Source organism: Choloepus didactylus, chromosome 3 (assembly GCF_015220235.1).
Source record: "Choloepus didactylus isolate mChoDid1 chromosome 3, mChoDid1.pri, whole genome shotgun sequence".
Classification (NCBI taxonomy): Eukaryota; Metazoa; Chordata; class Mammalia; order Pilosa; family Megalonychidae; genus Choloepus; species Choloepus didactylus.
In genome coordinates this window covers 75,865,412-75,891,923 of record NC_051309.1, presented here as the reverse complement: position 1 = coordinate 75,891,923, position 26,512 = coordinate 75,865,412, and the positions used below count along the sequence as shown (strand labels likewise).

Below are 26,512 nucleotides of genomic sequence, written 5' to 3'. Positions count from 1 at the left end.
AGTGAGTTTACTACTGACAGTTCTTGCTAAAAGGACTATAAAGGACATACTTCAGGAGGAAGGAAACAACTCATAAATAGTAAATGGAGTTCAGGGTACAAATGTCAAGAAGGATACTAATAAACATTTTGTTAAACCTACATATCATAAGCATCGAGTGTAAAAAATAATGATGAATAATTTTAGGGGGATTTAAAAACAAAGTGGATCTAAAATTATGATCAACAATAATATGAAACATGGGAGAATGGAATCAGAGTTCATTCATTTTGAGGTCCTTTTATTATTTGGGAGGAGGTCAGAGATTGTAATAAACATTAGATTAATTTGAGTCAAGTATGCAAGTTACAATTTTAAGTGTAACTTCACAAAGAATAGAAATAAAATACATGACCTCCAAAATAGTAAAAGGAAAAAAACGATAAAACAAAAACGCAAACTAATGATGTACTATGTGTATTTGATACCTGGAGTTGATAATTTTTTAACACCACCCTCCTCTATATGACAGATTATTTTCAGTAATATTATGAAATGAAATAAATAATAATAATGGTTAGAAAAGAAACAGACAGCTTTTCCAAATCTGTCAATGACTTTGTCAAAATGAATCTTAGCATGTTCATGTTCAGTATATAGTGTACCAAATTTGTCAATCTTTGCTCATAATTGATTAAAAACTTAATTTTGAAAACTTCTTTCACATGAAACAATACATATATAATATATGTGCTCACATATACACACACATACACGTACATATAAAAAATTAAGAAAAGACAAATGTAAGGATAAATTTGGCAGTTTCATTAAAAATATTTCACAATAAATTGTAGAAATTGCAAAAAAAAAAAAAAAAAAAAAAGAATAACCTCCAGAATAACCTCTCAAATCTATCTGAAATCTCTTAGCCACTGAAATTTTATTTTGTTCCATGTCTTTTCCCCTTTTTGGTCAAGAAGTCTTGCTCAATTCCATGATGCCGGGTACAGGCTCATCCCTGGGAGTCATGTCCCACTTAGTGGGGGAGAATGAGTTCATCTGCAGAGTTGGGTGAGAGATACAGGCCACAGTTGAGCAACAAATGCCCCCACTATTTTTAGTTTCTACCTTTAAGGATTTAAAATCAACTCATTGCATTGTACCCTACCACAGAGAAGAGGAGACATCTTTTCTGATCAACCATATATGTAGAGGCAGACTAGTGTGGTGAGCAAGCCACTTACCAGCAGTGTACCCTGAGTGACTTACTCACCTCTCTCCACTTCCTCATCTATAAAATAGTTAATAACTATACCTAACTCATAGGGTTGTTATGAAGATTAAATGAGATAATACATACTAAGCACTCAGAACAGTACCCAGTACATGTTACCTATTCTTCCTGTAGTGGTGATAGAAGTGGTTGTAATTATTCAAAGAATAACAAAATAGGAGTGGCCTCCCTTTCATAAATGATCATGATATTTAAGGACCATCAAGAAGAACAGTCCTGTATTAATGCTGTAAACTAAAATTATTACTTTTGGCTGCATTCTTCAAAATTCAACTTGTTCATATCCGTTCTTGACATCACTATATCTAAAAGTTAATTTACCCTAGTGGGATCCTGTTGTTCCATTCCATAAAAGCTGCTGAAACATTTTTTAACATTTTTCTGTAGTTGTGAAAAATTATCAGTAACATTTTCTTTGAAAATTTTGAGCCCGAGTCATGCTTCATGATGTGGAATTCTACAGACTAAAGCTTTAGCTCATGCTGAAGCTGACCCAACTGCCCTTTAAGGAAAATCTTGGCTTGCCTACAGATATCCCAGTAATCTGTCTCAGTGCTGAGGTAATATGGCCTTCCTTTCAGGCAAGAATCCAGATTAGGTCCTCAGTTTTTTCAAGAGATGATCAACTTTATCTGCTTTTCAAGAAGCCCACTAGTGCAGTGGTGAAGCAGCTGCCTCTGAGCAGCTATGTGGTCCTTTGTGAGTCATTTAACCTCGGTAAACTTCACTCTCCTCATCTGCAATGTGGGAAAAATAATGGTACCTTCCTTATTGCTCTTAGGAAAATTAAAGAAGATAATGTATATGAAGTACGTAATATTCAGCAACAACAACTGTCATTATTTCTGAGAAACACTGTCAAGCACAGCAAAGAACATGAGCTTGTCTACTATCCAACTCTTAAACCAAAAGCAAGAGTGAGAGAACTGACATTAATGGAAGATGATCCTCTAACCTGAGTACTCTAAAAACACATCCCCATATAAAGTAGAACCACTAGAAGACAATATACTTGCATTTAGTTAACTTAGATCCTTAAATCCTTATAAGGCACCCTGATAGAGTGGAAAGAAAATGGGCCCTAGAATCAGACAAGGTCTTGGTCTCAATTGCACATTTACCCATTACTACCTATGTGACCTTGTAGAAGTTATATAATTCCTCAAGGTCACGTTTCCTTATCATGAAAACAGTATAAGGTTACTTTTAGAGGTTAGTTATAATAATTAAATAAGGATGTTTATGAGAGTTAAATAAAATAAGTCATGCAGAGTCCCTAGTAGAGCTCCTGACACAAATAGGCAACCAACAAATGTCAGCCCCCTTGCAGTTCATTTTTATATTATCGTATAGCTATAAAATTTTGTAGAGAGCATTATCCTCAATTATTCTTATTGCCCCTTATCTTAGCCTCAAGGTAAAGCACTCCTTTTAGAATGCAGTTCTAGTACAATCTTTACTTCCCCTTAGCACACTTTCCTTGTTCTGATAAGAATTATATAACCGATTGGGTGTCCCTTTTTATCTTGGCTGCCAAGAAGCTCACAGGCAACTAAATTAAACTCTAGGAAAAGTATCAGCCGTAAGGGTGCTGTATATTGTGTCTTCTTCCTGGTTTTGACTTCTACTTTCACCCATATTTTATTATTTCAAGACACCTCAAATCTTTAATAGAATGTGGGAAGTTATTTACCCAAATAATTAGTTCAATTCTAGGGGAAGACACTGAATTAAATATTATGAAAAAAGCACCAGTCTTTTCTTGGGATGTTTAAGCTTACCTATTTCTCATAATTTGCCCCCTCTCCTTGGGCAATTCATTTAACCTTTCAGATCTTATTTTCTCATATAAAGTAGGAATAATAATCTCTACAGAACTCTCAGAATCATGTATGTATAGTGTACTTTGTAACCTGTCAGATTACATATAAAGGTGAAATACTATTATTTTTATAATCAGAGAAGCAGTGAATGTTCAAATAAGTGAAGGTATGAATGTACAGTTAGACTATAGTGAAGCACTGAGGACCCCTACAGGCAAACACAGAAGACATGTGGTAAGGGGGTCCCAAAGCAGTTTATTTGAAAGTACCAGCAGGACTCCCTGAAAAAGGAAAAACAACATGGCGGGAAAGAATGCAAATGCCTCAAGGGACAATACCAACTCTGTAATTATCTTGAGCAAATTTGTTGCTAGCCTTTAATTTAAACTAATTTGCTTAGAGAACAGTGCTAATGAGACTATGGTTTGTTTCCCATGAGCCTGTGAGCTGAACCCCTCACTCACCAGACCCATCACAAAAAAAAGGTTGTGGGTGATAAGGGGATGTATAATGTGGGAACCCAACATCTCTGCTGAATGCCCTATCAATGACAGCAGATACAGCACATCAGCTGGTACATCCAAAAGTACTCACATGGTATTAATATAATCCAGAGAGGAAGGGGTTAAAAAAAAAAGTTAAATTTGGGCTTCAACTGAGCAGCTCTTAATAACAGGAAGGGTGGGTGTTTCTCCATTTTTTAGAATAATTCGCTGACTTATTCTAGGAGTTCAAACGCTCTCACAGCATCTCTAAGTCTTTTATTTCAGAAACCCATCCCCTCAGTAATACTTAGTTCAGCAGCTATCTGCCAGTGGAGGTTGGCTGTGTTGCCAAGATGATGAGGCAGGAGCTGAGGTTGAAACTCACAAGTTCAAGCCCCAGATCTGCCTCTTACTAATGTGTGAATGAGGTCCAGTCGCTTAATGATAATAACTAACATACACTGGGCCTTATTATTTGCAGTGTCCTTTGTAGGCATCATACCTCCTTTAATCTTCACAGAAACCTCTACCACCTTATTTGACAGATAATGGGAACTGGGACCTAGACCAGTAAAGCAACCTGCCCACAGTCAAACAGCTAGTAAGTGGCATTTTGGAATATGAACTCAAACCATGATTCCACATCTGTGGTCTTAACCTCTGTATTAACACTGCTGTTATAAACCTTGTTTTCTTCATCTGTAAAATAAAGGAATGCTAATACTGACACACTATTTCTCACAGTTATCATGAATATCAAACAAAATCATGGAGGAAGACTGAAGTGTCATACAAATGTTATATGTTCAGCATGCATTTCATAATACCAACTACTTGTTAGGCAAGGAAAAGCAATGCAATATACCCAAAAAGAAATTACTTCTACTACATATTCTGAACACAGAAAAAGAAATGAAAAAAATAAAAAAAGAAAGAAAAGAAAAACAGCTTTTTAAAAGACATCTGTGAAAATGAGTGACTGCTGTAATAAGAGCAGCCACGGCCAAGCTGATGAGCCACGGGAAAAGCCCGTTCAGAATCTGCCCACGCCCTTCAGAAAGATACAACTGTCACCTAAACTACTGGAATTTCAAATACAGTAAAAGCTATTATACTGCTGTGCTCATCCATTTCCAAGGCAACACACTTTCAAAGGAGATTTCTCTAGGATTCAGTTGACTTTAGACCAATCAAGTGGAAAGCAACTATTCATAGCTGTAATTTGCTAATTTTGAATATACCAAGTTTCGGAGAAACGAATAATGGAATCAAATGCTCCTCATTTTTAGCTCCAGTATTACAGCTTCATGAGACAGTATAAAGAGTGCCAGACCAGAAATCCAAAGCCCTTGTCCTAATCCTGACCCCCCAATACAGGATATCCTCAGGCAAGTTACTTGGCCGGTGGGAACCTCTGATGTGTATTTCTAAAACAGTAATAATACTTGCTCTAGTTACATCAGGAGTTATGGAAAAATTAAGATACTGTATATGAAAAGCCATTTATATGTTATATAGGACTACATAAAAATAAAATGTTCTTCGACATATAGTTGACTCAGCTCAGTCAACTCCATGAATGCCCTTTGAATTGCATATAAAGGACCCAGGGAAAACCTGCATTACCATCCAAAGTAACCTTCATGGAAAATGTAACTTGAAACAAAGGGGAAAAAAAGCAAAATGTGAAAATATGAAAGTGATATAAAAAAGTATTTTTTGCTATAGTCAGTGAGGCCTTCCTAGGTCCTTTTCTGATTTCTTTTTAGGGATAACACAAATTTCCTAATCACAGACTTCAAAACTACAGTTAACAAAAATATCCTAGTGTACTTGGTACAAAAAGGTTTCAAAATTCCTCTGGCTAAGCAAAATCTCCCATTGCATCAGAAATTTCTCTTCTTGCCATGACTATAATAGAGTGAGTTAAACCAAAACCAGGGTATAACTCATCCTGGTAAGATACCATTCTACACACTCCAGTAATATATGGAAAGTCATTCTGGAAGAAAGTCATCGAGTAAGCAGAAGGGCTGAGGTTTTGTGTCCTCTTGACCCTGTCATTCAATCCTCCTTCCCTTCGTCACATCGTGTGAGTCACAGCTAGAAAAGGCCTGTGTATGATTTAAAGTCAATACTACCGAAACATTCACCAGGGAAGGTTTGCCCCTCCACCCTTCTATATTCATAAAATTGCAGGATCAATATCCTCAAGGGATTATCTTGGCTGTCAGTAGAGCATTACCTCAAAGTAGGAGAAAATCATGGAGCAACTAAAGAAGGTAGGAAGGCACAAAGCTTCTGCTGAGACTCACTAGCTGTCCAAAGACAACTGCTTTACTCGACACATGGATACAATAGAAAGCAATATTTGCAGAAAAGAGCATATGGCAGAAGTTGGGGGGATGGTTCAGTGGATAAAATAGACGAGGGAAAAACCATGAAGCTAGTAAGCAAAAAAGTTCTATTTAAACTCAGGTAAAAACTGGCGCTTTAATTTACTGTGTACCTTAAATACAGACGTGCTTTTATCATGCATTTGGCATCCTGTATGTGTAGTAATACACGTGAAGTTGTTTCATTTCTTCAAATATTAATCAAGATTATAGAATTATTTTCTAGGTCAAACTTTTCTCAATGAGGGGGCCTTCCCCTACTCAGGTTTAAGACAAGTTGATGGCTTGTCTTAAACAAGCACGCTCATACTTGTCATGCTCCTCCTGCAGGGAGCCTTTGTTTCTGCTCTTCTTTTTACCTCCTGTGCTCTTTCCTTCTGCCTTCACATTATATCTTTCTCATCCTTCATATCTCAGATAAGCCCTTCCTGATCCCCCTAACTTCATCAAATCCCACCTATAATCAGATTTTATAGACCACGGGCCACACCATCACAGCACTTACCACAGGTGCAATTTAACATTAATTTGTATGAACATTTGATTACTGTGTCTCCCAACAGAATATATGCTCCCTAAGGGGAGGAAGTATCTTTAATTTTGCTCACCATCATATCTCCAGCATCTAGCACAGTACTTGTACAATATAGACCCTCAAAAATATTTTTGATGAATGAATGAGACATCTCATCCTACTTGAAACTGATGTGATACTGGGGTTTAGTGAGACATTCTCCTTAGTGTCCTTAATAGTGAATAACTTTTCCATGACTTCATTTGTTCAGGATGAACAGATTGGAGGGCTAAGGCTTCCTAGAGCAGAGAACTTAAGTGACATTTTGTAGTCAAGTCATTTAAGACCAAAACTTTTCATAAATGTATCTCTGAGAAACAACCAAGATAACAGACCAAATTTTAAAACTATAAATCTCAAAAAAAAAAAAAAAAAATACAAAAGGAAGGAACAGAAGGAGGGAGGGAGGGGGGAGGAAAGAAGGGTGTGGGAGAGAGATATCAAATAAGAAGAAGACAGACAGACAGATAGACATAAATGAGAGAGAGAGAGAGATTTTAACATTAAATATACAGGTTGGTAGTTCACCAAGAAAGGAAAACTTTGTATCTGTAGTAAAATCTAGTCACACTACCTACTTTGTCTGATCAGTTTTAGATATTTTTTTCCCACTAAACTGTCAATTTTTAGGAAATTTTCATCTCTGCAGGCTAAAGGCCCAGTACTGTGTCTGAAGGGGGTAAGTTTTCCATAAATATTTCTTGCATTGAACTGAAATTAACTGACTTGCATTGTGCTGCACTGCACTGAGGGCCCAGGGATTTGGTTGCATCTCTTTTCTCATCCTATTACAGAGGCAAACAGGGAGCCTGCCTTGGTACCATAAAGAACGATGACAAGCTTACAAGCTTATGGTTCATATAAATAGATCATGTCTCAGTGAGATCATGCTTTATCTTGGCTTTCTGGCCAAAAAGGAGAATCAGAAAGTAGTTATATTAGCTTATTTCCTCTCAGGGGAACCATGGAGAAAGGAGTAAAAGTCACTGTTTACTAAACAAAAGACTTGGAAAATATTTTTCTATTTAAGAGTATAACAAATAAGTGAAAGTGACAAAAATAAATAAGAACCTACCAGACACTTTAAAATTTGCACAACTGCCTAAAAGTCAAACGACAATTGTGAATGGGTTGGTATTTGGCACAGAGTTCAGGATTTCAAGGAAGCAAGCCATTCTTTCATGAACACTAAACTGAAATGTCACAAGCAGCTTTTGATTAAACTATGATTGTCATAGTATATAGGGATGAACTAACATGGTATTTTTAAATAAACTACTAACCACATCCAATGGTTTCAATTAAAGAATGGTTTGTTGGTTACAAAAATTCCCCTAGACCCAGCCGTCTTCCTAAAAAGTCCCATTGCCTCACTATGAATTTCCACTGTCATCAGGCAGATTATCAAGGGGCCAGTTTCGGATTCAGTTAAGACACTTGGGGTAGCTTCTTGGTGAAAACTGAATGCCTTAGTCCCTTTGTCTAGTGGCTAAACAAAGCCTGGGAGCAATCTTCTAAAGGAAGTACAAACTGAACTGCAAAATTATATTAAATGGCCTGCTAAAGACTAGAGAATATGTAAGAGGAATTTTTAGAAAGCCAGCGTTATTTATCCTCAGTGTGCTAGTACCCAAAGCCAGGTGTGGAGAAAAGGACCAGCATGAATATAAAGCCTCGATTTCCTTGCATGAGGAAAGAATCTTGTAGAGATGATTCTAAAACCAACAAAAAGAGGTAAATATAAATATAAGCTTGGAGTGAAGCTAGTAAGAGAATCACTCTAATCATTTGATGACCATGATGAAAAAACTATCCCTAAGGAACCAAAGCTAAAGCAGGTAGAGGCCACCTGAGACTAGTATGAGCACAGCATGTGGAGACCTGGTCCAGCTAAGTTATGGGGCTCTATTTTTAGGGATGAGATATTGGTCTTTGCCATTCACCCAGTGATTTTTCTGTTCTTAAGTTTCACTGTTTTTGTTTATAGATCCTTCCTCATTCTCTCCTTCTGTTCTCACAATTTGACAACTTCTCCCGTTCTTCTTTTCCTCAGTATCCTGCGCTTTCTCCCTCTATTCCCCATGGCTGTCCATGGTGTTTTAAAAATTCAATTGTTATTTAAAAATAAATACATTCTCCAGGCTGGCTTTTCATATATTGCCCTTGATTGATTTCTTTTTCATCTAAACTTGTATAAACCTTCTATTAAAAGAATGGTTCCCCAGCCCCATTCAATCACTGAAGACAGCACATGCTCCCCACCTCCACCCACCCCCACCTGTGAAACAAGGAAAGCATCTCTCTCACTTCAATCTGTATACAAAAATACACAAGAAAGTTCCTAAAATTTTTCCCATTACATGCTCTGTCTACATGTTTTTACAAATGTCAGAAAGAATCATGGAAAAATAGGATCAAAGGAACTTAAAGCATACACAGATTTCCAAGGTCAGTTTCAAGGGGAATAAAAAATTTATAAACCTTCCAAATCTGGTTGAACAGACAAATAATAGCTCCCAAAAGTTTCCTCAAGCCACACATCCAAATATTTCAAAAACTTTGGTTTGCATGTGACCTAGATGATGTAGTCACTGGGATACGTTACCTACCTACAGGCCTTCTTAACCAGAGTGTATCTTTTACTCAAAATCACTATTTAGGAATTGGGGAACAAGGGAGACTATTAGCTATTTGTGTATGTGTACATCAATTAAAAAATAACCTGAAATCTTTTTTCAAATTTTTTGTTCATTTATTTGTTTGGGTTTTGTTTTTGTTTTACCATTTGGGGCATACCACAGTTTCACAAGAAGCAACACAGGAGAGCTAGGCAAAGAATTGGCTTTGGATTTTATAGTTGCTTATCATGCATTCCGGGTATTAGGTGAATCTGCAGAGAATTTCTAGCTACAGAAATCGCTATTCCCATGTCTTAGTAACAGAAACCACCCTATTTTCTGCAAAAACAGCTCAAGGTTTAAACAAACACACCTAGCTATATGGCCCACGCATTTATTGTAAATTTGCATTCAGAAGTCACATTTTCCATTACACTTAAATTATTCCTTCCCTTACGCCTCACAAATGTAGCAGAATCAATCAAATATAATTGCTTTCTCTTGTGGCCTTTGTGGTAAAATTTTGGTAACTGACAAAGAATAATTTTAATATGCATTCCTGGATCATAATAACAGCATCACCTGAAGTGGCTTCTAAATAACGGTATCAAAGTGCTTCATGCTTTTTAAAAAGAACTTAATTGGAAAACAGCAAAAGAATGAAAAATTCCAGAGATTTTCCTGTCTCAGAATCATCAAATCATAATTCTGAGAAGGGTGTATAAAGGTCATCTAAGTCCATTTCTGCAGCAACACAGACCTTAATCAGAGTACCTCAGATACACACATATAACCAATTCTGAAAATTCTCTTTGTAAGACACTTCACAAACAGTCTTGGTGACACATTCAGTAATTAAGAAATCTCACTCTCTTAAGTAGCCTCTTTAATATACTAGATTCACTCATCCCAGTGGAATATAAACCCTAGAGAAATAGGCACAAGGAGAGGCAGGCTTATTCCAACTCAGCAAGTTACATGGTTCTTTAGACAACTGTCATCTTAAATACTTTGTATTCCTATGTTGACCTGGATATTTTCACACATTTTAATATTTTTCCTGTGAGAAAAAGTACACACAGGGTAGCACTTTTATTTCTGTTTTGTCAATATGGACAATTTCTATTTTATTTACATGCATATTAGCTATTGCAAAACAAAGTTGTAGAGTTATAGTAAGAGACAAATTACTTTTCCTTCTCTCTTCATTTTCACTCTTATTCAACTTACCCTATGGGATAACTCTTTGGTTATTTCTTATTTTAATCACATTTCAATAGGGATTTAAGTTGGGGGTAAGGGGGAGAACATTCTTTTTTAACCAAGATTGCTGTTAATACTGAATAATTACACAACCTTTCCTCTCCAGTTTCTATTTTCTAGAATATTCCAGACTATTTTAACCTATTGCAAAATTTCTGGATATTTCATTTACTCATCCATTCAAAGCACATGCTATTATAGAACATGATTCAAAATAAATGTGAGCTATTGCTCCTGCCCTTGAAGCTCTAACAACGCTATTGGAAAGATGACACACACCTGAATGAAAGAGGTAAGTCACTTCCTGAAGCATTGCAGGTCTAAGTATCAGGACACATAACACAGATAATTCTTGCCAAAGGAGTTCAAAAACTGGGAAAGTCATTACAAGGTGGTATAAAAGAACTTAAGGAGTCTGTGCTGAGACAGACTGAACCTGTAATTTTCACTAAGCTAACTCAAAATTTTGAAAATAATAGAGGAACCTCAATTACATTGTCAATTAACTCTTAATAAATATCTAGGAACCCCAAGTTAAGAACAACCTTTTTAAGTAATGAGGAGCCTTTATAAATTGGGAAGTTTTGAGCGGGTTGTTTTTTGTTTTTTTGTTTTTTTTGTTTTTTGTTTTTGGTAGGTTTTTTTATTTTTTGCTTCTTTGTTTGTTTGTTAATTAAGGAGAGACTATACGGAATTGATATTTTAGATGTCTGGCAGCCTTATCTGAAATAATTCCCTTCTATTTCAAAGAAGAACCTAAAGGCTAAAAATTAAAGATGTTGCCTTAGCAATCCAAAGGAAGAGGCAGATAGAGACAAGAGACACTTTGAAGGGAAAACATAGTGAATGACATGCTATGGAAGCAAAAAGAAAAGGAAAGAAGCAAGGATAATTGAGATTTTGAGTGTACAGGTGACCAGGATAAATGTGGACTCCAAGGTCACAACACCTCTAAAAAAGAGTGATGAAAAAATCAAGTAACACTTGTCATCCACGGGAAAGTTATTAAAGGAACCCAACATTCCTACCTCCAGATTGTGGTCATGGAAGAATTCCGGAGAATTTATTTATAGAGTATATCCATGGCCCCTCACCCCAACTACTTCTGCATCAACAGGTCACATTCTTAAACCCCTGGATTTAAACCCCTAATGTTAAGAACCCAGAAAGTCCTTTAAGAATTATTTCCCTTTATATAATAAATTTTTTAAGCTGAATATCATTTCCAGAATATCTTTACAAATACCTTCCATTCTTTCAGTGCATTCCAATCTCACACACACACAAATACTCACACTCAAGCTTCCTACCTTGTAAATTTGAACCCCAAGCCATAAGATATTTCTGCCTTCACTTAGGTGACAATGCCTGTGACAGACAATCATATACACTCCATTCACTTTATTAAAGTAGATTTCACACCTTAAATCCCACCCACTATTCTGGTTTTCCCCCATTTTCCACCCCAAGTCAAAATCTCTTTTTAGCACTGAGTACCCCAACACTTGGAGAACAGGAGAACCCTCAGAGGCCTACTGAACTCATAAGTCATAAATAGCAACAACATCAACTCTCCCATGACACACGTAAATACACTATTCATAACATCCCATGGCATGATAAAATGGAATAGCTAAAAGAATAGTCAGTGGCAACAAGAAATGATACTCTTACATAGCATAAGAACTGTACTGCAAAGCGGGCACTTCAAGGAGAGTTAAGAGAACTGCTTTTCAGAAATTCAAGGCTCCTTCGAAGATTTCTACATTTAACTGGCTGAAGATAGAAGCACCATGACACAGATCTCATGTATTTATCAGCATTTCAGAGGAATGAACAGCAATTATTTGTCCCACACAAAACACAGTTGTTGGGCCAACTCAATGCCAGCCAAACACAAGTTATGCCAAACATTTTTCCTTTCTGCACAGGACTGCCTTCAAATAGCTGACTTGTCCTACCCAAGAGACCTTCTTAACCAGATTAATTCCACTGAGAATCACAAAGAAAAAGCCAGGAAGAGATGCTTGCATCATAAAACCTTAGAATGGATAGAGGGACCCTGAACTAGGGATTTCAATTGTCGACTAAATTCAAGGACGCACTTGATAAGCAGAGCCACTTGCCAGTGGCAGTGATCCACAAAAGGGCAGGACAATAGATAGCACCTCTGCCCCTTGAAGTTCTCACTTCCTCCCTTTGCTTGCCAACCAGGGTCCAGAGTGACACCCACTGGCAAGTCAAAAGACTGAATTTAGGTAAGTTCTCCCAAAGATGTCTTTGGTAGCCCCAAGTTAAGTTGACAGCTAAAGCAAAGTGAGAATCTGTGGCAGGAAATGCCGGAAGTTCTTCAGGGATGGTGATTAAAGCTGATAAGGAATTAATCTCTACAAAGTTTTGGCCTGAAGCTTTTGGCATTACCTGAGTGCAAAGGATGGGAAAACATGAGTTTGAAAAAAATGACCAGAGTAACTCAAAAATAATCACCACTAACCTTTATCAAGTGACTACCATGTGTCAGATGCAGTACTCTACATGAATTAACTCATTTAATACCCAACCACTATGAATTAAGCTCTACCATTATCCCATTTTTACAGACGAGAAAACTAAAACACAGAGAGATTATGTACCTTGCCAAAATTTACACTGCTGGTACAAGCTGGGATTCCAGCTCAAGTAATGTGGCTCAAATCTGTGCTCTTAACCACTCTAATAAACTTCCTTTCCAGTATCATCACAAACTTTTAAGTTTTCGATTATTTTTTCAGCATAAAGAGCCTTTGTTCTCAGACCTAAAGATAACGTACTTTCTCTCGTTACTTACATAAGATGAAAACTAGAGAAGAGGAGGAAAGAGGATAATTCATTTGTGTTCTGTTTTGCTTTTAAAAGGTAAAAAGTCTGTATCATTTCACACACATTGCATTTCACACAAAATGCTCTTCTCTCCTGCATACTGACTCATTTTCTGCATATTCAAACTATATATAGAAAAGTAAAGAAATATTATTTTATGATATCAAAATTAAGGGTCTTTTCTGAGAACATTAACAATCAAGAAAAAGTAGCCATGTACCAAGAGAGTGAGGTGGACAGGGGGAGGGTGCAAGGGTGTGTACTGGGAAAAGGGAGGTCAAATGATCAAATACTAAGTATTCTCAGCTCTTACGGAAAGTTGTTCTGTTCATTTACCCAGAAGCCCCAAACAAAAGCAGTTGCCCATTTCTCTGTTTCAATTTTCTGAATATAACTGGATCACCAGCTGGCACCCATTGTTCCAGGCTCACAGAACAATGTTCACCAGGATAAAGTCATCAGTTCTGGTATGCATCCAAAGAGCTAAAAGAGTACCACAAGACTGAATGACTGTGTGCACATACCTAGCAATATGATTCTGCAAAGGGATAGACACATGTGCAAGAGGCAGTTAGCACCAACAAGCACTGAAGCATGTTTAAGCTTGTCAAGAAACAGAGTATACATCAAATCAATAGGCTGAACAGTATGTTCTGTTTATAGATGTGTTTTCTAACATTTTACACATCTTCAGAGTCTTGGCAGTCACAACGCGACCTGTGATGGCCCCATAAATATCCCAGGACACTAACAAAATGAGAGAGGCAGAGGCCCAAACCATTCATGGTGGGAAGCCGTGCTCTGGTTTCACAGCCTGTCTCAGCGACGACCACCATCCCACCCACTTTTTGGGCAACCCTCAGAGGATGGCAGCTGCTAACTTGGGGGAAAAAAGTGCACAGTGGAGGAGGTAAAAGGATTATTTTTAAGACAGAGCACAATCTAACTTTTCTCTCCACCGCCCACTCCACACCACCTCCTCATTCCCTTGTCTCTCCTCCTGTCTTCCATGTCGCTTTCCTTCCCCGCTCTCTCCCTCCCGAATCCTCAGTGTACCACACTTCTCACATGTCTTTCCTTTCCTGTGTCCCGATGTGGGACACCAGCTCTGACACTACAATTGGAAGACTAGTGGTCCATGGGCTTGAAGCTGCAGCCCAGTTCAGACGGGGACTGAAGCTAGTTTGCTTCCTCCTCTGAACGTGTAAGAATCAAAACACACATTAACTTTTCCGAAACCATGTCTTGACACCAGAGTTGTGGAGAAAATAAAAAGCATGCCTGTTATAAGCTCAATGAACCCACTAATTATGTCATCTTCATGGTGTGCCTAAACACTGGAAGATATTTGGCTCCTTTCTTCTTATAAATGCTCTTTACTATTTAATTTCATGCCCTCTTCAATGTAGCTTCTGAAGCTGAGCTGCCCGAGTGCTATGTGGTGAGCATTTTTAAGTGGACACGATGAATCCATGTGCCCTGTGGATCAATTTTTTCCATTGCCTGTAGACAAGAAGCAACTCAACACACTCATGAATCATCTACCCAGACCCAAATACCAAACTGGCAATAGTTAAAATAATGAGGTGCTTTCCAAAGTGGGATAATTAAAAATTAGGACTAAATCTTATGAGGCAGGGGTGGAAGGCAAAGAAGGGAAAGAAATCTCAAGGGGATGTACAAGACTTAAAAACAAGAAAATCAACTGAATCTTTATCTAGAGTATAGGAAATATTCTGGCTAATGAAAACAATGCTTATGTCTTCCTCTATGCTAACCCATTCGTTCAATTACTGTATAATGGACATTTATTAAGTACACGCTATGTGTCAGGCATCAAGATAGGTGCCAGAGATATGACAGTGAAAAGACAAACCTCATCCTTGCTCTCACTGAGTTTACAATCTAGCATGGGCATAAAATAAAATTGTAGGCTCAGAAAACTGCAAGTTGAAACATGTACTATGAAGGAAACAAAGGAGGAGCTGAGAAAGAATAATATGGGGGGACATAATTTAGATAGAGTGGTAATGAAGATCCTCCCCGACAAGGAGCATAAAGGGAGAGAAAAGCCAGAACACGAATGAGGTGACAGTCCCAGGAAGACACGATCGCATATGCAAAGGCCCTAGAACAGAAAAGGTTTGGGCAGCAAAGAACTAAAAATTCACTGTGGTTTTTGCATAGTGAGCAAGGAGAGAGTAACACAAAACAGAATTGGAACAGACATTGTGGGCCATGATGCCAAATTGAGATTTTATTCCAAGGGCAACAGGAAGCTTACAGCAGAGGAATGGCATGATCCAATTTGCATTCTATGATGACCCATGTTGCCTCTGTGTCTCTTAGAAAGTCTTGAAAAGAGGAGGCTGTTGAAGTCATCTAAGAAAGAGAGGTGATGCATGGATCAGCAAAACCAGAGAGCAGCAGATAGATGAACAACATATTATCTTGAGTAGAACCAGTGAAGTCACTGACGCTTTGCATGTGGGGGTGAGAGCGAGGAAACAATCAAAGATGACTCGCATCAAGTTACTCTATTATATGTGTTTTCCTGAGAAGTTAGAAACACCACATGATGCACTGCCAGACCTATATGGGAATCTGGTGTATGGGTCACGGTACGTCTACAGGCATAAGTAACTCAAACACTCCAGATCCAAGAATCACACATACTGTATGCAGCTATTCTTGAAAGAAAATAATGGTGCACTAGCCAGATATTTCATTAATGACTCTCCCCATATAAATTTTATTGTCACGTTGGTGCCATAGGGCTAAATGTCTTCCTATACCTGAGTACAATTCTGACTTTTAAATAGAACTGCACCAGATAAGCAACTACCAATTCATCCAATCTCCATCATAAGCTGAAGAAAATTTGGTAATTTCTAAGACGACCTTCATGTCAAATTGGATGACTCAGGTCAAACATGTCAAAATCATGTTATAGCCTAACATATTGATCAGCAGAGGAAAAAAATTAACTATCGAATGCTAATTTATAAGTAATTTCCTTATGCTCAGTCATTGCACAACTTGGTTCTTAACCATTGTCTCTCTATAGGATCCCTTCTGAAACCTAGCATACAACATAATACATCCCCCAGGGGAGGAGACCTCTGAAGACAAAAAGAATGGATTACCTTGTTTATTTTACATGCTCTATTCAAACTGATCCCAAAATGCCCCAGAAAGCAATAGCACCTCCGTGGCTGACACACGATCAGTCTTAGTACCTTTCTGATCTCATTCATTCCTTCGTATCTGAGTATTACTGGCACTGTTTCCATTGCCTTCTTAAAAAACTGGTCTCGAAATCCCTAGGCCCATTTGCTTAGTCAGGTATCTCCTTCCTTTTTAATGCTTATAGTGAAGATGTACTCTTGTTCTTCAATTGCAAAATGAGAGATGACTTGAGGGAGGGAGGGAAGGATGGAGAAAGGAAGGGCAGAACAAGCACACACTGGAGAGAGCAGCCCTTTGATTCTGGCTCAGGCCTTGCCAAAAGAGATAGCAAATCGAGATAAACAGTAGTAATTTATTTGGAAGTGGTTGTTATCTTTTGTCCCTCCAGACTATTAAGTGCGACCTTTTTTTTATCTGCTTTTCAAGGACTTTGCTCGAAACAGACCCCATTATTTTAGTCAATACATGAACGATCACTTTCAGGCAAGGCTTTCCCCAAACATTCCAGTGCAAAGGACATAAATTTAGTCTCCTGCCATCTGGTCCCTTCTAAGTCTTCTTCCTTTTCATCTTAGTGGTCCATCCCTGAACTCTCCTTGGACTTTTTATCTTGAATTCAGTAGTCTGTCAGTCTTGATCCTTTACCACAGAAGATCTCTAGCTTCCTCTGCCACCTGCTCAGTTCCAGTTATGAGACTATAAAAGATTCACATCACTACGCTTCACACCCTCTTTAATTTAACTCTGTAAATTCACTTTTCAACACCCCTGGGCAGTTAATTCTAATTTGGCCTGTCATCATCTGCCGTGACTGAGCTCAGTCTTCATCGGTGCCACCCATAATGCATTTTAGAGCAAGTTCTGCAACTGTAGCAAAGAGATGAAGAATGTACAGACCTCTGCCAACATGAAAAGCTGTCACTATGTAATTCCTGTTAGGGAATCTCCCAAAATTGGCATGTGTTTATACTGCTTCTCCCTTCTACTTCACATATTCATTCTCACTTCAGTCATAAGCCTACACTAGAGCCAAATATCCTCCACATTAAAATAAACAAAAAGCAACATATAACACATCTAAACACACAGTCCATCCTATTCATTGATTCCAAGAATTTTCTTTGGTTTCCTGATATTTTGTTCTTAATTACTGTATCTAATGTATGGTATCTAATATTTCAACATTTCAGAGCTGTGTCACTCTATATTCACCTCTTAATTTCTATGATGCTTTCCACTATTCTCTTTTAAATACTCAACCTGGGCAGAGGCGGGGCAAGATGGTGGACTGGTGAGCTGTATGTTTTAGTTACTCCTCCAGGAAAGTAGGTAGAAAGCCAGGAACTGCATGGACTGGACACCACAGAGCAATCTGACTCTGGGCATACTTCATACAACACTCATGAAAACGTGGAACTGCTGAGATCAGCGAAATCTGTAAGTTTTTGTGGCCAGGGAACCCGCACCCCTCCCTGCCAGGCTCAGTCCCGTGCGAGGAGGGGCTGTCAGCTCCGGGAAGGAGAAGGGAGAACTGCAGTGGCAGCCCTTATTGGAAACTCATTCTACTGATCCAAACTCCAACCATAGATAGACTGAGACCAGACACCAGAGAATCTGAGAGCAGCCAGCCCAGCAGAGAGGAGACAGGCATAGAAAAAAACAGCACGAAAAAGTCCAAGATTAAAAGCGGAGGATTTTTGGAGTTCTGGTGAACATAGAAAGGGGAAGGGCAGAGCTCAGGCCCTGAGGCTCATATGCAAATCCCGAAGAAAAGCTGATCTCTCTGCCCTGTGGACCTTTGCCTCTTAGCATTTCAATAACCCATTAGATCTGTGAGGAGGGCCCTTTTTTTTTTTTTTTAATCCTTTTTTGTTTTTCTAAAACACTTACTCTAAGAAGCCCAATACAGAAAGCTTCAAAGACTTGCAATTTGGGCAGGTCAAGACAAGAGCAGAACTAAGAGAGCTCTGAGACAAAAGGCAATAATCCAGTGGCTGAGAAAATTCACTAAACACCACAACTTCCCAGGAAAAGGGGGGTGTCTGCTCAGAGCCACCATCCTGGTGGACAGGAAACACTCCTGCCCATCGCGAGCCCCATAGCCCAGAGCTGCCTCAGACAACCCAGTGTGACGGAAGTGCTTCAAATAACAGGCACACACCACAAAACTGGGCGTGGACATTAGCCTTCCCTGCAACCTCAGGTGATTGTCCCAGAGGTGGGAAGGTGGAGCAGTGTGAATTAACAAAGCCCCATTCAGCCATCATTTCAGCAGACTGGGAGCCTCCCTACACAGCCCAGCAGCCCAGAACCACCCCAGGGGGATGGCACTCACTGTGACATAGCACAGTCATCCCTCAACAGAGGACCAGGGGTGCACGGCCTGGAAGAGGGACCCACTCGCAAGTCTCAGGAGCCATATGCTAATACCAAGGACTTGTGGGTCAGTGGCAGAGACAAACTGTGGCAGGACTGAACTGAAGGATTAGACTATTGCAGCAGCTTTAAAACTCCAGGATCACCAGGGAGATTTGATTGTTATAGCCACCCCCCCTCCCTGACCGCCCAGAAACATGCCCCATATACAGGGCGGGCAACACCAACTACACACGCAAGCTTGGTACACCAATTGGACCCCACAAGACTCACTCCCCCACTCATCACAAAGGCAAAGCAGGGGAGAACTGGCTTGTGGAGAACAGGTGGCTCATGGACGCCACCTGCTGGTTAGTTAGAGAAAGTGTACTCCACGAAGCTGTAGATCTGATAAATTAGAGATAAGGACTTCAATTGGTCTACAAATCCTAAAAGAACCCTAACAAGTTAAGCAAATGCCAAGAGGCCAAAAACAACAGAAAATTATAAAGCATATGAAAAAACCAGATGATATGGATAACCCAAGCCCAAGCACCCAAATCAAAAGATCAGAAGAGACACAGCACCTAGAGCAGCTACTCAAAGAACTAAAGATGAACAATAAGACCATAGTACGGGATACAAAGGATATCAAGAAGACCCTAGAAGAGCATAAAGAAGACACTGCAAGACTAAATAAAAAAATAGATGATCTTATGGAAATTAAAGAAACTGCTGACCAAATTAAAAAGATTCTGGACACTCGTAGTACAAGACTAGAGGAAGTTGAACAACGAATCAGTGACCTGGAAGATGACAGAATGGAAAATGAAAGCGTAAAAGAAAGAATGGGGAAAAAAATTGAAAAAATCAAAACGGACCTCAGGGATATGATAGATAATATAAAACGTCCAAACATAAGACTCATTGGTGTTCCACAAGGGGAAGAAAAGGATAAAGGTCTAGGAAGAGTATTCAAAGAAATTGTTGGGGAAAACTTCCCAAATCTTCTAAACAACATAAATACACAAACCATAAATACTCAGCGAACTCCAAATAGAATAAATCCAAATAAACCCACTCTGAGACATATTCTGATCACACTGTCAAATACGGAAGAGAAGGAGCAAGTTCTGAAAGCAGCAAGAGAAAAGCAATTCACCACACACAAAGGAAACAGCATAAGACTAAGTAGTGACTACTCAGCAGCCACCATGGAGGCAAGAAGGCAGTGGCACGATATATTTAAAATTCTGAGTGAGAAAAATTTCCAACCAAGGATACTTTATCCAGCAAAGCTCTCCTTCAAATTTCAGGGAGAGCTTAAATTTTTCACAGACAAACAAATGCTGAGAGAATTTGCTAACAAGAGACCTGCCCTACTGGAGATACTAAAGGGAGCCCTACAGACAGAGAAACAAAGAAAGGACAGAGAGACTTGGAGAAAGGTTCAGTACTAAAGAGATTCGGTATGGGTACAATAAAGGATATTAATAGAGACAGGGGAAAAATATATATGACAAACATAAACCAAAGGAAGATGGGTGATTCAAGAAATGCCTTCACGGTTATAACGCTGAATGTAAATGGAATAAACTCCCCAATTAAAAGATATAGATTCACAGAATGGATCAAAAAAAAATGAACCATCAATATGTTGCATACAAGAGACTCATCTTAGACACAGGGACACAAAGAAACTGAAAGTGAAGGGACGGAAAAAAATATTTCATGCAAGCTACAGCCAAAAGAAAGCAGGTGTAGCAATATTAATCTCAGATAAAATAGACTTCAAATGCAGGGATGTTTTGAGAGACAAAGAAGGCCACTACAGACTAATAAAAGGGGCAATTCAACAAGAAGAAATAACAATCATAAATGTCTATGCACCCAATCAAGGTGCCACAAAACACATGAGAGAAACACTGGCAAAACTAAAGGAAGCAATTGTTTCCGCAATAATTGTGGGAGACTTCAACACATCACTCTCTCCTATAGATAGATCAACCAGACAGAAGACCAATAAGGAAACTGAAAACCTAAACAATCTGATAAATGAATTAGATTTAACAGACATATACAAAACATTACATCCCCAATCACCAGGATACACATACTTTTCTAGTGCTCACGGAACTTTCTCCAGAATAGATCATATGCTGGGACATAAAACAAGCCTCAATAAATTTAAAAAGATTTTATTCAAAGCACATTCTCTGACCACAATGGAATACAATTAGAAGTCAATAACCATCAGAGACTTAGAAAATTCACAAATACCTGGAGGTTAAACAACACACTCCTAAACAATCAGTGGGGTAAAGAAGAAATAGCAAGAGAAATTGCTAAATATATAGAGACGAATGAAAATGAGAACACAACATACCAAAACTTATGGGATGCAGCAAAAGCGGTACTGAGGGGGAAATTTATAGCACTAAACGCATATATTACAAAGGAAGCAAGAGCCAAAATCAAAGAACTAATGGATCAACTGAAGAAGCTAGAAAATGAACGGCAAACCAATCCTAAACCAAGTAGAAGAAAAGAAATAACAAGGATTAAAGCAGAAATAAATGACCTAGAGAACAAAAAAACAATAGAGAGGATAAATATCACCAAAAGTTGGTTCTTTGAGAAGATCAACAAGATTGACAAGCCCCTAGCTAGACTGACAAAATCAAAAACAGAAAAGACTGATAAAAACAAAATAATTAATGAAAAAGGTGACATAACTGCAGATCCTGAAGAAATTAAAAAAATTATAAGAGGATACTATGAACAACTGTATGGCAACAAACTGGATAATGTAGAGGAAATGGACAATTTCCTGGAAACATATGAACAACCTAGACTGACCAGGGAAGAAATAGAAGACCTCAATCAACCCATCACAAGCAAAGAGATCCAATCAGTCATCAAAAATCTTCCCACAAATAAATGCCCAGGGCCAGATGGCTTCACAGGGGAATTCTACCAAACTTTCCAGAAAGAACTGACACCAATCTTACTCAAACTCTTTCAAAACATTGAAGAAAATGGAATACTACCTAACTCATTTTATGAAGCTTACATCAATCTAATACCAAAACCAGGCAAAGATGCTACAAAAAAGGAAAACTATAGGCCAATCTCTCTAATGAATATAGATGCAAAAATCCTCAACAAAATACTTGCAAATCGAATCCAAAGACACATTAAAAAATCATACACCATGACCAAGTGGGGTTCATTCCAGGCATGCAAGGATGGTTCAACATAAGAAAATCAATCAATGTATTACAACACATTAAAAATTCGAAAGGGAAAAATCAAATGATCATCTCAATAGACGCTGAAAAAGCATTTGACAAAATCCAACATCCATTTTTGATAAAAACACTTCAAAAGGTAGGAATTGAAGGAAACTTCCTCAATATGATAAAGAGCATATATGAAAAACCCACAGCCAGCATAGTACTCAATGGTGAGAGACTGAAAGCCTTCCCTCTAAGATCAGGAACAAGACAAGGATGCCCGCTGTCACCAGTGTTATTCAACATTGTGCTAGAAGTGCTAGCCAGGGCAATCAGACAAGACAATGAAATAAAAGGCATCCAAATTGGAAAAGAAGAAGTAAAACTGTCATTGTTTGCAGATGATATGATCTTATATCTGGAAAACTCTGAGAAATCGACGATACAGTTACTAGAGCTAATAAATAAATTTAGCAAAGTAGCGGGATACAAGATTAATGCACATAAGTCAATAATGTTTCTATATGCTAGAAATGAACAAACTGAAGAGACACTCAAGAAAAAGATACCATTTTCAATAGCAACTAAAAAAATCAAGTACCTAGGAATAAACTTAACCAAAGATGTAAAAGACCTATACAAAGAAAACTACATAACTCTACTAAAAGAAATAGAAGGGGACCTTAAAAGATGGAAAAATATTCCATGTTCATGGATAGGAAGGCTAAATGTCATTAAGATGTCAATTCTACCCAAACTCATCTACAGATTCAATGCAATCCCAATCAAAATTCCAACAACCTACTTTGCAGACTTGGAAAAGCTAGTTATCAAATTTATTTGGAAAGGGAAGATGCCTCGAATTGCTAAAGACACTCTAAAAAAGAAAAATGAAGTGGGAGGACTTACACTCCCTGACTTTGAAGCTTATTATAAAACCACAGTAGTCAAAACAGCGTGGTACTGGCACAAAGACAGATATATACACCAATGGAATTGAACTGAGAATTTGGAGATAGACCCTCAGATCTATGGCCGCGTGATCTTTGATAAGGCCCCCAAAGTCACTGAACTGAGTCATAATGGTCTTTTCAACAAATGGGGCTGGGAGAGTTGGATATCCATATCCAAAAGAATGAAAGAGGACCCCTACCTCACCCCCTACACAAAAATTAACTCAAAATGGACCAAAGATCTCAATACAAAAGAAAGTACCATAAAACTCCTAGAAGATAATGTAGGAAAACATCTTCAACACCTTGTATTAGGCGGCCACTTCCTAGACTTTACACCCAAAGCACAAGCAACAAAAGAAAAAATAGATAAATGGGAACTCCTCAAGCTTAGAAGTTTCTGCACCTCAAAGGAATTTCTCAAAAAGGTAAAGAGGCAGCCAACTCAATGGGAAAAAAATTTTGGAAACCATGTATCTGACAAAAGACTGATATCTTGCATATATAAAGAAATCCTACAACTCAGTGACAATAGTACAGACAGCCCAAATATAAAATGGCAAAAGATATGAAAAGACAGTTTTCTGACGAGGAAATACAAATGGCCAAGAAACACATGAAAAAATGTTCAGCTTCACTAGCTATTAGAGAGATGCAAAAATTAAGACCACAATGAGATACCATCTCACACCGATTAGAATGGCTGCCATTAAACAAACAGGAAACTACCAATGCTGGAGGGGATGTGGAGAAATTGGAACTCTTATTCATTGTTGGTGAGACTGTATAATGGTTCAGCCACTCTGGAAGTCAGTCTGGCAGTTCCTTAGAAAACTAGATATAGAGCTACCCTTCGATCCAGCCATTGCACTTCTCGGTATACACCAGGAAGATCAGAAAGCAGTGACACAAACAGGTATCTGCACGCCAATGTTCATAGCAGCATTATTCACAATTGCCAAGAGATGGAAACAACCCAAATGTCCTTCAGCAGATGAGTGGATAAATAAAATGTGGTATATACACACGATGGAATACTACACGGCAGTAAGAAGGAACGATCTCGTGAAACATGACGACATGGATGAACCTTGAAGACATAATGCTGAGCGAAATAAGCCAGGCACAAAAAGAGAAATATTATATGCTACCACTAATGTGAACTTTGAAAAATGTAAAACAAATGGTTTATAATGGAGAATGTAGGGGAACTAGCAATAGAGAGCAATTAAGGAAGGGGGAACAATAATCCAAGAAGAACAGATACGTTTTTTAACGTCTGGGGATGCCCAGGAATGACTATGGTCTGTTAATTTCTGATGGATATAGTAGGAACAAGTTCACAGAAATGTTGCTATATTAGGTAACTTTCTTGGGGTATAGTAGGAACACGTTGGAAGTAAAGCAGTTATCTTAGGTTAGTTGTCTTTTTCTTACTCCCTTGTTATGGTCTCTTTGAAATGTTCTTTCATTGTATGTGTTTTTTGTTTTTTTTTTTAATTTTTTTTTTCCATACAGTTGATTTAAAAAAAAAAAAAAAAAAAAACGAAAAAAATATGTAGAGCCCCCTTGAGGAGCTGGTGACGAATGCAGGGGTATTGGCCTACCCCACCTCGATGGTTGTTAACATGACCACAGATATAGGGGACTGGTGGTTTGATGGGTTGAGCCCTCTACCATAGGTTTTACCCTTGGGAAGATGGTTGCTGCAAAGGAGAGGCTAGGCCTCCCTATAACTGTGCCTAAGAGCCTCCTCCCAAATGCCTCTTTGTTGCTCAGATGTGGCCCTCTCTCTCTAGCTAAGCCAACTTGAAAGGTGAAATCACTGCCCTCCCCCCTACATGGGATCAGACACCCAGGGGAGTGAATCTCCCTGGCAACGTGGAATATGACTCCCGAGGAGGAATGTAGACCTGGCATCGTGGGACGGAGAACATCTTCTTGACCAAAAGGGGGATGTGAAAGGAAATGAAATAAGCTTCAGTGGCAGAGAGATTCCAAAAGGAGCCGAGAGGTCACTCTGGTGGGCACTCTTACACACAATTTAGACAACCCTTTTTAGGTTCTAAAGAATTGGGGTAGTTGGTGGTGGATACCTGAAACTATCAAACTACAACCCAGAACCCATGAATCTCGAAGACAACTGTATAAAAATGTAGCTTATGAGGGGTGACAATGGGATTGGGAAAGCCATAAAGACCACACTCCACTTTGTCTAGTTTATGGATGGATGAGTAGAAAAATAGGGGAAGGAAGCAAACAAACAAATAGACAAAGGTACCCAGTGTTCTTTTTTACTTCAATTGCTCTTTTTCACTTTAATTATTATTCTTGTTATTTTTGTGTGTGTGCTAATGAAGGTGTCAGGGATTGATTTAGGTGATGAACGTACAACCATGTAATGGTACTGTGAACAATCGAATGTACGATTTGTTTTGTATGACTGCGTGGTATGTGAATATATCTCAATAAAATGAAGATAAAAAAAAAAAATACTCAACCTGGTCCACAACCTGGTTAAATGTCACTTATAACCCCAATATTTGGAAAGCTATACAGGTGCTCTCTCATCTTGACCTACTATCTCAACAGACCTGATTTCTAAGCAAAATAATCCAAAAAGTCCCTTAAGAGTCTCTCATTACTGTTGACTACTGTGGTTAAACATCAGCTGTAAACACTCTGCCTTACTTCACTATTCAAAATTTAGAATACGCAACCACGCCTAAACTTTCAGATGCTTTTCTAATCAATCCAGACTCTTACCACCAGATCTCCTAGATCAACCTGCTGGTAAAAGGAAATGAATTCCATAGACCTTATCCTTTAGGGCAGCCCATTCCAGTTTTATTGTGTCCCTCCCCATTAGCCACAAGATACTAAAAATGTCTTCCCCAGGCTTTGGGAGTGTGGCAGAGAGTGGCACCAACACCCAGCGCATACTCACTGAGAGGCTTTAGGATGCTGCTGCTCGATTCATCAGCATTTTCCACATCTGATTTGTCAGAGTAGTTTTCAGAGATTCTCTCCTTTTCCTTCTTTTCTTTGTGCCCTGTCTTTCTCTTGTGACGTCTCCTTCTCCTATAGCTCTTCGGTACATGGACCCCGATGTAGATGGTGTGGTGGCCTGAGGAAGACACACAAATCACCAGTCATTTCAAATCACATGCTCTGCTGCACATAAATCACACCAGATCCACAGGGCAGAAGAAAATGTCTGTGAACTCAACATTGCCATCCTCTATTTGACCAACTTCACCTGGAATAATAAAATTTAATTCAACCTGTTGGCTGGCACTAGGATTCTGTGAGGTTATTATACTCTACTGCCTTCTAGGGAGACTACTTTTGCTAGAAAAACCAAATACCAAACTGGAGGTCAGGAGGCCTTGATTCTGATCATATTAGCCATATGACCTTGAACATGCCCCTATTACCACTCTGAGCCCCAACCTCATCATTTATATAATGAGAGGCTTAAATCA

At 38.5% G+C, this 26,512-nt stretch overlaps 1 protein-coding gene across 4 annotated transcripts in view; it reads right to left on the bottom strand.

Annotated features, from left to right (window-relative positions):
- The window catches only part of SLC4A4 (solute carrier family 4 member 4), a 442,709-nt gene that overhangs the window by 343,740 nt on the left and 72,457 nt on the right, over nucleotides 1-26,512 (bottom strand). For all 4 annotated transcript variants that reach the window (XM_037829942.1, XM_037829943.1, XM_037829941.1 and 1 more), the window contains exon 3: nucleotides 25,975-26,154. In XM_037829942.1, coding sequence (XP_037685870.1) covers nucleotides 25,975-26,154 — 180 coding nt within the window. The remainder of the gene's footprint in view (nucleotides 1-25,974; nucleotides 26,155-26,512) is intronic.